General features: G+C 44.7%; 1 protein-coding gene across 3 annotated transcripts in view; it reads left to right on the top strand.

Annotated features, from left to right (window-relative positions):
* Positions 1 to 13872, top strand: part of myripb (myosin VIIA and Rab interacting protein b) — a 113403-nt gene extending 99531 nt beyond the window's left edge. The window contains exons 9-17 of one of the 3 annotated variants that reach the window (XM_061239224.1): positions 5 to 191; positions 613 to 1265; positions 2493 to 3104; positions 4786 to 4848; positions 7592 to 7780; positions 9434 to 9595; positions 9881 to 9976; positions 10137 to 10207; positions 11263 to 13872. In XM_061239224.1, coding sequence (XP_061095208.1) covers positions 5 to 191; positions 613 to 1265; positions 2493 to 3104; positions 4786 to 4848; positions 7592 to 7780; positions 9434 to 9595; positions 9881 to 9976; positions 10137 to 10207; positions 11263 to 11266 — 2037 coding nt within the window. In that variant the 3' untranslated portion in view covers positions 11267 to 13872. Of the gene's footprint in view, positions 1 to 4; positions 192 to 600; positions 1266 to 2492; positions 3105 to 4785; positions 4849 to 7591; positions 7781 to 9433; positions 9596 to 9880; positions 9977 to 10136; positions 10208 to 11262 lie in introns of all 3 variants that reach the window. The other 2 variants (XM_061239223.1, XM_061239225.1) reach the window with 2 other exon arrangements.

Here is a 13872-nt window from a genome sequence, read left to right as displayed (position 1 = left end):
GCAGAGGTCGCGCTCCGCCTTCTCCCTGACAAGTGACGATTCTCCGGAGAAACCCACAGAGGAGGGGGAGACAGCAGGAGGTCCCGAGGGAGCGGGAAAAGGAGGCGTAAAGGAGTACGCCTCCCTAAAGAAGGAGGCCAGAGCTGCTCAGATGACCAGCTGGAAGAGTGTCGACCGGCTGGACAACTCCTGTAAGAGCTGCCTGTCAATCATGCCCGACCAGTCAGATAGCAGCAACAATCATTTACCAGCTACTGTAACTGTCTTAGTTTTTTAGTATTAATTAGTTCTAGTATGTTTTGGTGTTCTAATGTGGAAGTTTCAAAGTAATGAAGTAATACAATAAGTCAGTGTTGTAATGTATTACCTATGACACAGGTGTGAGTGCTGTGTTTCTGTGTGTGTGTGTATATGTATATATGTGTGTGTGTGTGTGTGTGCTTGTGCATGCATGCATGTGTGTTTCCTTGCTTTATTCACGGTGTTCTTTGTATATGTGTGTGTGTGTGTGTGTGTCCTTACGGTGTTCTCCTGTGTGTGTGTGTGTGTGTGTGTGTCCTTACTCACGGTGTTCTCCTGTGTGTGTCTCCGCGTGCGGAGGTGCCTCCTCAGTGCTGCAGAGTCCGGATGGGAACTGGATGGCCCTGCAGAGCACCCAGCTGTCGCGGCCCAGCCTGCTGACCAAGCGCAAGAGCCTGGTGTTCAGCGCCCTGGAGAAAGAGTCGGGCGTGGTCTCCGCCTACGACGAGATGGGCTCCGACACGGAGGACGAGGACCCGGGCGGCTGGGTGTCAGCGCTGCACGCCTTCCGCAGGAAGATGTCTGACGAGACGTACTACACGGACTCGCAGCACGACCCCGAGTGGACGTACACCCAGAACCCCCCCGTCACCTCGCCCTCCTCGGGCCAGTACACCAACACCGAGACGCTCAACTCCGACTCCGAGCCCTCCCCTGCCCCGCCCTCCGCCCGGGAGGGCCCCCCGAAATCACGCAAGCCCCTGCTGTCCCTGCTGAAGAGGAAGGGCGCCCCCGACCACCACTACCCCCACCACCCTCCTCATCCTCACCCGCCCGACGCCCTGGACATTAACTTCAACCCCAAGGTGGCGGGCGGGCCGGGGGGCGGGACCGGGCCGGAGGACAGCAGCGAGGCGGAGGAGCGCCATAGCGACCAGGTCAGGAGGTCACGCCGGCGCAGGAAGAGCAAGAGAGAGCAGGAGCCTGGGAGGAGCCAGCAGCCACAGTACTCCTCCTCTGTACCGGTGAGACACGCACAGGAGCACACACACACATACTCACATGTATACACACACACACATACACACATATACATACACACACACACACATACACACACACATATACATACACACACACACATATACACACACACACACACATACACACACACATGTACATACACACACACACACACACACACATACACATACACGCACACACACACGTATACACATACACACACACACTTATACACATACACACACACGTATACGCATACACACACACATATACATACACACACATATGCATACACACACGTATACACATACACACACGCACACACTTATACACATATACACATGCACGTATACACATACACACACACATGCACACACATATACACATACACATGCACACACATATACACATACACGCACACACACACATATACACATACACATGCAAGTATACACATATACACATACACATGCACATACACATAGACACACACTCACACACAAACATACAAACACAAACACCCATGCACAAACACACGTGTATACATGCACACATGCACATGCGCACACACAAACACACAAATGCGTGCACACATACAAACTCACACACACATGCACGCACACACAAAAACACACACAGACACATACACTTTAGATGCATTTATTTGAAGCATTCCTGCTGGCATATGTATCAGCCAAATCTTAAGGTTTCTTGGATAAGCCGTGCGCCTTTTCTAACACACGCACTCATCTCATATGGTATCCTCACCAGGAATAAAAGTGGTGGTGGATTTTAGGATGAAACAAAATGCCGACACCCTCATACTCTCAAGAATTGGTTTTGGGGAACCCTACTTTAGACACTATCAGTTCTTTAGACATTATCTTTAGACTATAGACATTATCTGTTCATAGAGTTTGAATAGTTTTTCTTGGCCAGGAATCATTTCGGAGTGCAAGTCTTTATCGTGCCACTAGGTGGCAACAGAAGGTTTGCTTCTTCATAACTCAAAAAGAAAAAAGTAATTTGGTGATATGCCTCAGATGTAGAATAATTATCATGAATCACATTTTGTTTGTTTCATTCTTGATTTGCTGATTTAAATGGAATGGTTTTATTGAAAATAAGATGGTGATGTCTGTAGGTTAGCGTCGTGTTTAAGTGTCTATGTGTAAGCGGGTGTGTAATGTTATGTTCCTGCGGCTGACTGGCCCTGCTTCCTCTCACAGAACTACAGCAGCGTCTCCCTCAGCTCTGCGGCCAGGAGAGAGCTGGAGCAGGGACTCCCTCCTCCCCACCGCTACCCCCCGCCTGACACTGTGACCCCCAACGCCCCCAGCCAGGACGGGGAGGCCCCCTCCAGCGTGGCGGACATTTTAGAGCTGGAACTCAAGTCCAAACTGTGCGAACTGGTCCGGCGGGCCAGCGACAAGGAGCTGACCTCGTCCGAGGAGGACCAGCGCGAGAGAGCGGGCGAGAGGGAGGGAGAGACGGCCAGCGAGAGAGCGCGGGAAAGAGAGAGCGACGGGGAAGCAGAGAAACGCGCCAAGAGAGAGGAAGAGAGGCTAAAGGAGAAGAGTCTAGAGCGAGCGGGAGAGAGACTGGAGAGGAAGGAGGGAGAGAGAGGGGAAGAGAGGATGGCGGAGGAAGAGAGGGAGATGTCAGGGGCGATGCTGCAGAATGAGGAGGTGCAGGGAGTAGAGGAGAGAGAGGGAGACAGTGAGGCGACACTGGGAGAGACCGAGCAGGAGGCTGAGGAGACAGGAGCCACACAGCTCCCTACACAGGAGAGCGCCCCCTATGTGCAGGAGGAAGTACTGTCTCCGGAGGATGTCCGCAAAGTAAGAGCACTCATTACACCTGCCTTAGCCCATTATACATAACTATGAGCACATTAAGGGGCTCTGTACCCTGCCTTAGCCCATTATACATAACTGTGAGCACATTAAGGGGCTCTGTACCCTGCCTTAGCCCATTATACGTAACTATGAGCACATTAAGGGGCTCTGTACCCTGCCTTAGCCCATTATACATAACTACGAGCTTGTTAGGCCTCATGTCACATACATTACACAGTGCTGGGGTCTGTACCTGTCTCTATAGGCCTCATGTCACATACATTACACAGTGCTGGGGTCTGTACCCTGTCTCTGTAGGCATCATGTCACATACATTACACAGTGCTGGGGTCTGTACTCTGTCTATAGGCCTCATGTCACATACATTACACAGTGCTGGGGTCTGTACCCTGTCTCTGTTGGCCTCATGTCACATACATTACACAGTGCTGGGGTCTGTATTCTGCCTTAGCCTGTTATACATAACTATGAGCACGTTAGGCCTCATGTCACATTCAGTGGCTGTTACTGTAGATACTGGATAAAGGGAAGCCTATTTTCCCCGTCCCGTTTTCTGTTTTGTTTTTCCTTCCACATTGTGGTCAGTGTTTCCCTGTGTGTCTGTGTCTGCGTGTGTGTGTGTGTGTGTGTGTGTGTTTGTGTATGCGTGTCACGAATAATAGCTGAGATTCTGTTGGTCTGTTGCAGAACCCAGGCCTATTCTGAATCATTTAGTTTTAAGATGAGAGGTTTGGTTTTGAACATTTTATAGTTTATTTTATTTTTTACCATGTACTTCATATATGGTTGAGGAGATAGGAATATTATCAGATACAGCATAAGATTTAAAAAATCGGATGAAACGCAAAAATGGAAGCTGCATGACAATATAAATTTTGGGTTTTATTTTAAAGTCAATTAAATTAATTGCAGTAGCATTAGTGAGTACTATGCAGCTTTAATCATTTGATTCCAGAATAAAATCATGTCTGATTGAATTTGAGCCCACAAAAAGCGTTATTTGCTTACTTGTATATTGATTTGGTTTGCTTTGAAAATTGAACTTAACAGTGATTCATTTTAACTGCCTAATGTGAAAGTGCTCATTTTCGCATTTAGAAAGAGCTTATCGCTAATCAGCATTATTTCAATAAAGTCCCTCCTTATTTTCACTTCGTGAAAAAATACATAAAAGCCGGGTCATGTAAAATTCTACAGAGCTCGCTGCAGCCAAAAAAAAAAAAAAAACTTGACTTGCTTGAGTCAGTATTCACACTGCACTCTGTGTGCGCTCTTTGATCAAAGCTGTTTTCATGCACGTAGCGGACACACATAACCAAGAGCTGTGATTAATCAATCCACTGCATCTTCTCTTCTGAGCTCTTCCTTTAAGGCTTTTCAACTTAAAAAAAAAAGAAAAGCCATGACATTTACCTGCTCTCTCCCCTAATCACACTATTTCACACAGTGGCTGCTTCAGTCTTTCAAGCCTTTTAACCCCTTACGTGCTCTCTCTCTCTCTCGTTTATCCTTCTCTCTCCTTTCTCCATCCCTTCATCTTCCATTCCCATTTACCCCTCTTTTTGGCCCTCTCTCTTCCATTACCTTTCGCCTGTCCGCTGTCCTTTTCGATCCACCATTTTCTCCCTCTCTCCCTCTGTCCCTCTGTCTGCCTGCGTGTCAGGAAGGGCCTCGTGGTCTGGAGGTGCAGCAGAAGCTTCAGGTTATCTCCTCTCTCTTACAGCAGGTGAGAGCCGCTCTAACCGTTCGGTCACACCAGCGGACACGGAGAGAGGAGTCATCCGTAGCCGCAGTCTCTTTGTCTCTCTCCTCTTAAGATGAACTAGATTCCCTGTCTTCATCTGGCCCAAGGCTTCATTTACCTCGCCTAGTGCTGCTGCTGAAAGGCCTCCTCGTGTCGCACTATTCATTAATACCCATTAAAAGGTGTCCATTTTCTGTGACAAGAACGGCAGAATAAAGAACCCAAAGAAAATACGAAGGCATTGACCGCTGCAGGATGTTTTTGTTCCCAAATTTAGCATTAAAATCATTGTCATCAAGAATATGAGTTTACGTAATGGGAAAGAGAAAGTCTCATTTATTAACTGGAGAAGAGTTTCTACCACTGCTAGTCTGAATCCTGTCTTTGAACAAGAAAATTCAGCAGACTCTCTGATAACGGGCATGCAGTAGCACTGTACCATTACTTTTATAAATAATAATAATAATAATTTGTTATTTAGTTGACACTTTTGTCCAACGTGACTTACCGTTGATTAGACTAAGCAGGGGGAGAATCTCCCCTGGAGAAATGCAGGGTTATCAGCTGTGCAGATTTTCTCGTGGCTACACCGGGGCTTGAACCACTAACCTTCCGGGTCCCAGTCGTGTGCCTTAGCCATTAGGCTGCAGACTGCCCCACTATTGGAAGGCTACAGTCCACACATGTTTCAGTCTTGACTACCCTTTTCTTGACCTACTACTTTTGAAAGTTTAGCAGGAGTTTAGTCCATGTTGTGCTTAGAGCTGCTTGTGTTTCTCTGCAACATGAGCGATATGGCATTGATTCTTTGTGCTATTGACTTACTCTCTGTCTTGAAGACACCTGAAGCTTTTTCCTGTGAAGTGAATGAGAGTGTTAAAGGGCCTGATGGCTTTCTCATTTCTGACTCAAGTGCACCCCAGCCGCCCCCCCCACCCCCCCCACCTGCACGGTTCCTTTCATGGCTAGTGCCGCAGGCCGCTGTCGTGTTTTATGGCGTTCAATAGCACCGCTGTCATCGCGGATCAAAGCTCGCGCCAGTGATTAATTCATTATCACAGTCTTCTGGCCCACTTCAGGTTCCCACATTTCACCTGAAAGGGAAAAATAAAAAGCAAGGACCGTCAAAACAAGTCTTTACACAATGTGTGGTGTTTTTTTGTTTTTTTTTGTTCTTTTAGATTTTAAAAGGTGTTGTGTGCTGAGAGGAGACTTTTTCATCTAACCGGTGTATTTGTCTGAGTGCAGTAAAAAAATGAGGGCATCTTGTCATTCTGTAGACTAAAAGTCTGTCCTACCTGTGAGTTTGCAGTCACATGGATTTTACACATGCAGTCACCTCTAAATGATTGGAACCATTGATAGATAAACAAAACAGGCTATAGTTTGTGCTCAACAATAAAAATGAGTATAAGACAATAGACTTGTTGGTGCATGCATCTTTTTAGGAAATTTCTAAGATACAACTACAGAGAGGGTACCTAGTACATGGAAGAGAACATGTAGTGATTAGGCTTAAGAAGTGCGCTCTCATCGGGGAAAGTTTCGGAGCTTCACCAGAGTCACTGCCCCAGCCTCTTCACGACGTGAACAGTAATTGCTCTGAGTTTAAGACCCCTGGAACATGAGCCCAGGTGTGGCAGTGGCACCTGTGGCTGCTAGCCCTCAGGGTGGGGTATGGTTAGCGGTAGCGTCACCTCTGATACGGTCAGGATCTGCATCTCATCGCTCTCTGTTGTCTAGTGCCGCAGTTACAGTAAACATGTCATTCACAATAGAGCTTTCTGCTTTGTACAGTACCGGTGGAGTTAGATTTATCCAAATTATTAGTCTTTCGTCAGAATAAACGTCCTCTCTTGTGCTCCACGGTATTTACAGAAATACAGATTTCAGCCTTGTGGCTGTGAAAGGTCAGTTTTTAGTTTTATTTCGGTAAATTAATATATTGCAAAGCAATGTGGCCAACTGCAGAGACTGCTGGTTAACCATCTGTCTGTCTGTGTGTCTGTCTGTTTCTAATCCTAATCTCTGAGTCCGTTCTCATTCTGCCTTGCAGGAGCTGGTGAGGTTGTACTCATCACACGTTTCCATACACTGCCATACACTGACATGCACTGCCATACACTGCCATGCACTGACATGCACTGACATGCACTGCCATACACTGCCATGCACTGCCATGCACTGCCATGCACTGACGTACACTAACATGCACTGACATACACTGACATACACTGCCATAGACTGACACTGGACTATGTCAAAACTAACCACCCCTGCATATGATCAGCACAATCAGCACAATGCAGATAGAGTTGTGTACCTTGACCACACTATATTAGTTGCACCAGTAACACTAGTCGCTGAGTCACATAGAAATACACACTTATGCCATGGCAGTTGTCATGACTAATAACAGCAAGTGGACTGCCTCTGGGATATCAAAATAGAACTGAAGAATGGACCTCCCTCATTAATTAGCATTGCTTTGATTTGGCCTTGGTGTTATTAATGTGTCAGAAGTACCCTGTAAGTGCAGTTTAGCTGGTCTGGGTGAGTCACATGACTGGTGATTAAGTCTCATTAAAATTTCTGTACACGTATTTAAGTTGGTCATACAGACTGATGCCAGAGGGCCTTAACAGTGACTGGTAGCGCAGAAATGAGTGAGGCGCGGGTGCTGTGACTCAGCCTCTCTGTGTGTGTGTTTGTTTTCGTGGAGCAGAAGTACTCGGCGGCGTCCCTGTGCAGCATCACCACGGAGGTGCTGAAAGTGCTGAACGCCACCGAGGAGCTGATCGAGGGGGCCGCGGGCGAGGGGAGCGCCCCTCCAGAGTCCACCGACGCCTCCCCTCTCGCCTCCAGCTCCAGCACCAGGAGGCTGGACGAACACCTCACCAAACTGGAGGAGAACGTAAGACCTGCTGCGATCAAACACACCTCCTCTTCAGCAGGGGAGTAAGAGCTCCTGCCCTCAAACACACCTCCTCTTCAGCAGGGGGAGTAAAACCTCCTGCTCTCAAACACCTCCTCTTCAGCAGGGGAGTAAAACCTCCTGCCCTCAAACACACCTCCTCTTCAGCAGGGGAGTAAAACCTCCTGCCCTCAAACACACCTCCTCTTCAGCAGGGGAGTAAAACCTCCTGCACTCAAACACACCTCCTCTTCAGCAGGGGAGTAAGAGCTCCTGCCCTCAAACACACCTCCTCTTCAGCAGGGGAGTAAAACCTCCTGCTCACAAACACACCTCCTCTTCAGCAGGGGAGTAAAACCTCCTGCTCTCAAACACACCTCCTCTTCAGCAGGGGAGTAAAACCTCCTGCTCTCAAACACACCTCCTCTTCAGCAGGGGAGTAAAACCTCCTGCTCTCAAACGCACCTCCTCTTCAGCAGGGTGAGCCACACATCAACACTAAACTGGAAATGGGTGTTAACACACCGTTGCAAATCAAGAGCCTTTCTATGGTTAATTAAAAAATGTGTTTACATGGTATTTATCCTCAACAGTGTTGCCTGCTAAAATCCCATTGCACGGGACTGTGTACTGGCCCTGTCACAACTACAAACTACTTGCTAAATATAATGTGCTATAGTATATGCATTCCAACATATATGTTTATAAAACATTTATAAATGCATTACATTTTCTCTGAATAACACTGCATTTCTATATAAACTGAAGAGAAGTTTGTTTTGACAGTCTTTTGATGAATGCTGCATCTTGCTAATCTTGCTAAATTAAATGCATTTTTTCAATGTATTTTTTTTATACAGTTTCATTTTGGTTTCACGTTGCTCCTCCCAAAATATCACAAAAGCTTAATGTACCAAACCTACAGGTTTATGGTGTGCAATACTAACTCCTCCCATTGTGTTTGTGTTTGACTCTCTTTTCACCCATAATCCTCTGGGTTTTCCTCTCGCCATCTCTCCTGCTTCGCTTCTTTCTGTTCGTCCTTCACCCCACCTGAACTCGCTTCCTCCAGCCGAACAGGAATCCAAACTTCACAGAGGAGTTTCATGAATAATTCAAGTGTCGAGACAAAACTTTTAACATCCACAGTGAGACACTCTGTAAATGATGAATGACTTTTGGGTTTCAGGAAAGGAAGAGATATGTGAGAAAGGTCAAATGTCAGAAAACATAACATACAGGAAAACTGTAATAAGCCAGTTCGTAAAGGCCTGTATTTCTGAGCAGAAGTTGTTTTCCTCAATTTTCAGATTAAATGTATGCCGTGTGTTCTGTAAAGAATGCAATGATATGCAATATACTTTTTTATTTTTTATTTGTTTTCTCATAATTAAGAGTTATTTCATAACTGATGGTAAGTGTCATTATGCAGATATACAATAATGACATAAAGTACCATGGTATGTATGTGCAAGAGGGCGTTTGAGGGTAAAGCGTTAAATATATCTGAGGGTATTTAACCCAAGGCAAATGTTGAAAATGAAAAAGTCAGTCTGTTGAGCCAAAATGGCTGTTGAGCACCGCATCCTTTCTTAGTAACGGCAGAGTTGGCTGAGCCTTAGGGTAAGTGAGTGCTGTGGGCATTCCCCTCAGGTGTACCTGGCAGCTGGCACGGTGTATGGCCTGGAGGGTGAGCTGGGGGACCTGGAGGACTGCGCTCGCGCCATCAGCAGTGGCACCACAGAGAAAGAGCTGGCCTTCCTGGAGGACCAGGTGGCCAGTGCTGCTGCACAGGTCCAGCAGTCCGAACTCCAGGTGTGTGGGCTGTAAACTGTCCAGTGGGGGGAAAAAAACATTCCTTTTAAATGATACAATTAACTTTGTGAAACAAAGCTTTTTATTTTAACTGTATATGTTGTACTTCTTTTATAGTTAGGGGGATATATTGAAGTTGAAAACACTTTCTTTGTCCGTGTAGATTGTCATGTGTTAGGTTAATTGTTTGGAGTATGTGCATTTAGCTCCTGCGTGCCTGTCGTGCTGTTTTAAAGTGTCTTTATGCAGCAGCGTTGTCTGATTCTTATCCTCCTGCTCTCTCAGATTTCAGATATCGAGGCGAGAATTTCAGCTCTGAAAACGGCCGGTCTGAACGTGACGGCCTGCTCACGGTTCTCCAAGTTCAAGCCGAAACCTAAGGTACCCGTGTATTCATGGTGAAGTGTGACACGACCTCACTAATGTGATCATGGTGAAGTTTGACACGGGCTGTTTGTATGACCTCACTAATGTGATCATGGTGAAGTTTGACACGGGCTGTTTGTACAACCTCACTAATGTGCTGCTGTGCTCTCTGCAGCCTGAGACCATCGGCTCGTCACGGCAACAGCGGAGGAAGCTGCCTGCCCCTCCCCTGAAAGGTTTGACAAGGTATGTGTGTTATGTTGGGGTGAATTTACTTCTTCTGTGTGAGTGAGCGTGGGAGTGAGAGTGAGAGTGAGAGTGAGAGTGAGAGTGGGAGTGAGAGTGAGAGTGAGAGTGAGAGTGAGAGTGGGAGTGGGAGTGGGAGTGAGAGTGAGAGTGAGAGTGAGAGTGAGAGTGAGAGTGAGAGTGAGAGTGAGAGTGAGAGTGTTTCTTCTTTTTTTTCCCTCTTTTTTAAATTCATATTATTATGAATATATATTCTATGTATGTGTGTCATATGCAGTGGCTGGCCCACCCACACTTGCAGAGATTAAAAAACAGTGACTTTTTTTGTAAAAACCTGCTAAATGATCAGGCTATGTAATCCACTCGTAGACATCAGGCATTATGATATGAATGGCTGTTAAAAATGGAAGGAGGGGAGAATAAAGGCGCGGGGCGCAGAGGAGCCTCTGAAGAGATCTTCCATTAGTTCGCTGGGAGCACACAGGGATTAGGCTGCTTTATTTGCTGTCAGAAGAAAGCCATTCACCAAAGGCGGCCATGTTAATTAACGTGTTTCTCTCCTGCATTGACGAATGCCTTCAGCCCATCCGTGACTCATCCCTGTTGTTTAGTTACAGCTTCAAAGATTGCTCACCAGTCCAGTCCACCCATTAGCCGCTCTTTGATTGACAGTGATAAAATAAAATAAAACACCCTTCCGTGGTTTCTGGGTCTACTGTAGATTTTACTTCAGATGTTATAAATATATGGATTATTAATCTTGTTCATCTCATTAATTCTGTTCCCAAATCCTGATTTTGAAAAGGCATGCAGTGCCAGAGTATTGTAGTGCAGAACAAGTATGATTGATGGTTAATGCACAATGGTCAAAAACAAAATTAAGTAAAATGGTGTAGTTTACCTTCTTTCTTTTTTTTCTACCTATGTGATGTAAGATCAGCTGAGATATTGTAGCATATTTGAACATTATAAGTATTTAAGAATGTGAAATATCTCAAGTAAGCTTAAAAAATTATTATTATTATTATTTCACAATTGTATTTGTCCACTTTCAGATAAGAGAAGCAGGACCAGCTGCAGCCGTGCCCACAGCAGAAGGGCCGCTGGCCCCAGGCCTCTCCACGCCAGTGCCTTGATCCAACATCCACCCGGGGCTCTGGAGAGCCTGGCCCTGCCCGCCCCTGCCTGTGCACCCTCTCCCCCCGCTGCCTGACCTCCTGGGGCTCCCGAACACACCACAGCCCCCTGCAGCCTGGTGTGATGGGTGCGACTCTCTGCCTTAACGCGCCTCCGCACCACCTCTGTCTCTGCACCCAAAGACCCTGAGAGATAACACACCCGTAAAAACATAACAATAATGAATTAAAAAATATATGATATATATATATATATATATAAACTGTATGGGAAGCATTCAGTTCCTGTGTTTTCTAACTGTATGCAAGAGTGTTCTAGGTGTTAAACATACGTGCATAAAAACATCAAAAATCTAAATGTGATATGTGAACCCCTACACCCCACCCCCCCAAAAAAAGGAAGAAAAAAACAGCGAAGCTATGTTTGATTGCAGTACGTAATTGATTTCCTGGTACCACATAATAGTTCCTACTTTTGATGCAATCATCTTCTGTCCAAGGAAGGTCGTTTGAATGCTTTTTTTAAATATATCACACTACCATCAAACATCAGTCTTTGGAGTTCATAATTTCATTCACAATTTGTGTAACCATGTGGCCTTACATTTACAGCTATATTTCTATTTGTCATGTTCAGATTTGAACAGAATATGTCCGCAGTGTTCAACTGCAGTTTTGGTCAGCAGCTCTGCAATTTTTGCACTGTAGATTTGACAATGCGTGACAACTTGGCTTGTAGGAAGTACAGTATTTGTGCATACATTCCCCTGCTTTTCTTACATCAGCATTCACATGTATATTTCATGCATTTTCATTGCTTTTTAACCTCATTTATCTTTCTTGATTAATTCAAATTGATAACTTAAAATTGAACTGTACTGTAATTGGCGGCACGGATGGTGCAGTGGGTAGCACTGCCGCCTCACAGCAAGGAGGTCCTGGGTTCGAATCCCTGTCGGCCGGGGCCTCTCTGTGCAGAGTTTGCATGTGCTCCCCGTGTTTGCGTGGGTTTCCTCTGGGTACTCCGGTTTCCTCCCACAGTCCAAAGACATGCAGGTTAGGCTGATTGGAGAGTCTAAATTGCCCGTAGGTATGAGTGTGTGAGTGAATGGTGTGTGTGCCCTGCGATGGACTGGCGACCTGTCCAGGGTGCATTCCTGCCTTTCGCCCAATGTATGCTGGGATAGGCTCCAGCCCCCCTGTGACCCTGTTCAGGATAAGCGGGTTCAGATAATGGATGGATGGATGGATGTACTGTAATTGAAGCAATTGAAGATTTCACACTGAGATATAAGGCTTCATATGGTTACTTATAGGTTATAGACAGGATCAATTTATTCGAATCTCCTCCATTTTTTTGAATGCATATACAAATGGGGTGATATCACCAGAAGTCAGTCTGGCAAAGGTTGTTCACAGTCTTAATTATTAGTAGTTTCATTATAGTTGTTTATTTTTATAGCGCATATTTATTTTGATTATGTAGTGCGCAGTGAGGTCTCTTGTACGCTCTTTTACATTTACCGATTGCTTTAAAATATAACTTCTGGGTGTTGATGTAAGGAAGCATATCTAATATTACTTGTTTGGCCATGATGACCATGCCATTCGAACACTTCACCACATGGAATAAGCATTTTAGCAGAATAAAAGATTAGTCCATGCTCTTTTGTCTTTAGAAATATTTCTACCAATGGTTCATGTGCATATCATAATAAAATTCCACCCTCTGTGTAATTTATTAAGATTTTTTACACTGTAAATTGAATGTGGGCTTAAATAGGCTTACAATGTTTAAGGTATTTATTTTTATATAGTATCACTTTCTTTTTGGGAAGGGCCATTTATTGCCATAGTTCATTCTTGCATTCTTGAAAACTTTTTCTTCTAATAATAAACATTGTTTTTTATTATTTCTCTTTTTATGATAGACATGGATGGGAGCTGTATTCTAGATTATACCCAAATCATTTGTTTGCAGGAGACAGATATTTTCTTTGAAGTGTCTTCCTACTTTTTTGTACTGCTGTTAAAATTAAAATTTCATGGTTGTTGTTGTTGATGGAGGTGTTTGTGTATAAAGCATGTTACTGGTCTGAAACAGATATGTAAAAACTCTTATGAAAAAGCACAGCCAAGGGGTTGATTATACTTCTAGCAATGTTCTGTATTTTTCTATTGTAAACAAACAAGCCTTTATTTCAGTTGAGAATTTGTTTAAAAACTGGAAATGGAGAAAATTGTACATTTGGTAATTGATCATATTATCTTTCAGTGTATTATGTGCAAAAAATGTGTTGCTGTTATAGAAACTGGATGATCACAGTAACTATACTATGCACAGCGTGATGTATGGAATCTGTGTTCTTCTGCTCAGTCGTTTGAATCCATAATGTGTGAAAAAAGGATCAAGAAGCAAAAAATGGTTAACTGAAAATATCCTCAGACAGATTATTTATGTGCCAAATTGTTCTAATTGAGAAATTAAGTAATACTGTAAATGAATAAAGTTTGCATTACTGAAAACAA

This window comes from Conger conger, chromosome 4 (assembly GCF_963514075.1).
Source record: "Conger conger chromosome 4, fConCon1.1, whole genome shotgun sequence".
NCBI classification, from domain to species: domain Eukaryota; kingdom Metazoa; phylum Chordata; class Actinopteri; order Anguilliformes; family Congridae; genus Conger; species Conger conger.
Note: the sequence above shows the minus strand (reverse complement) of the source record. Positions and strands in the feature narration are given on the sequence as shown.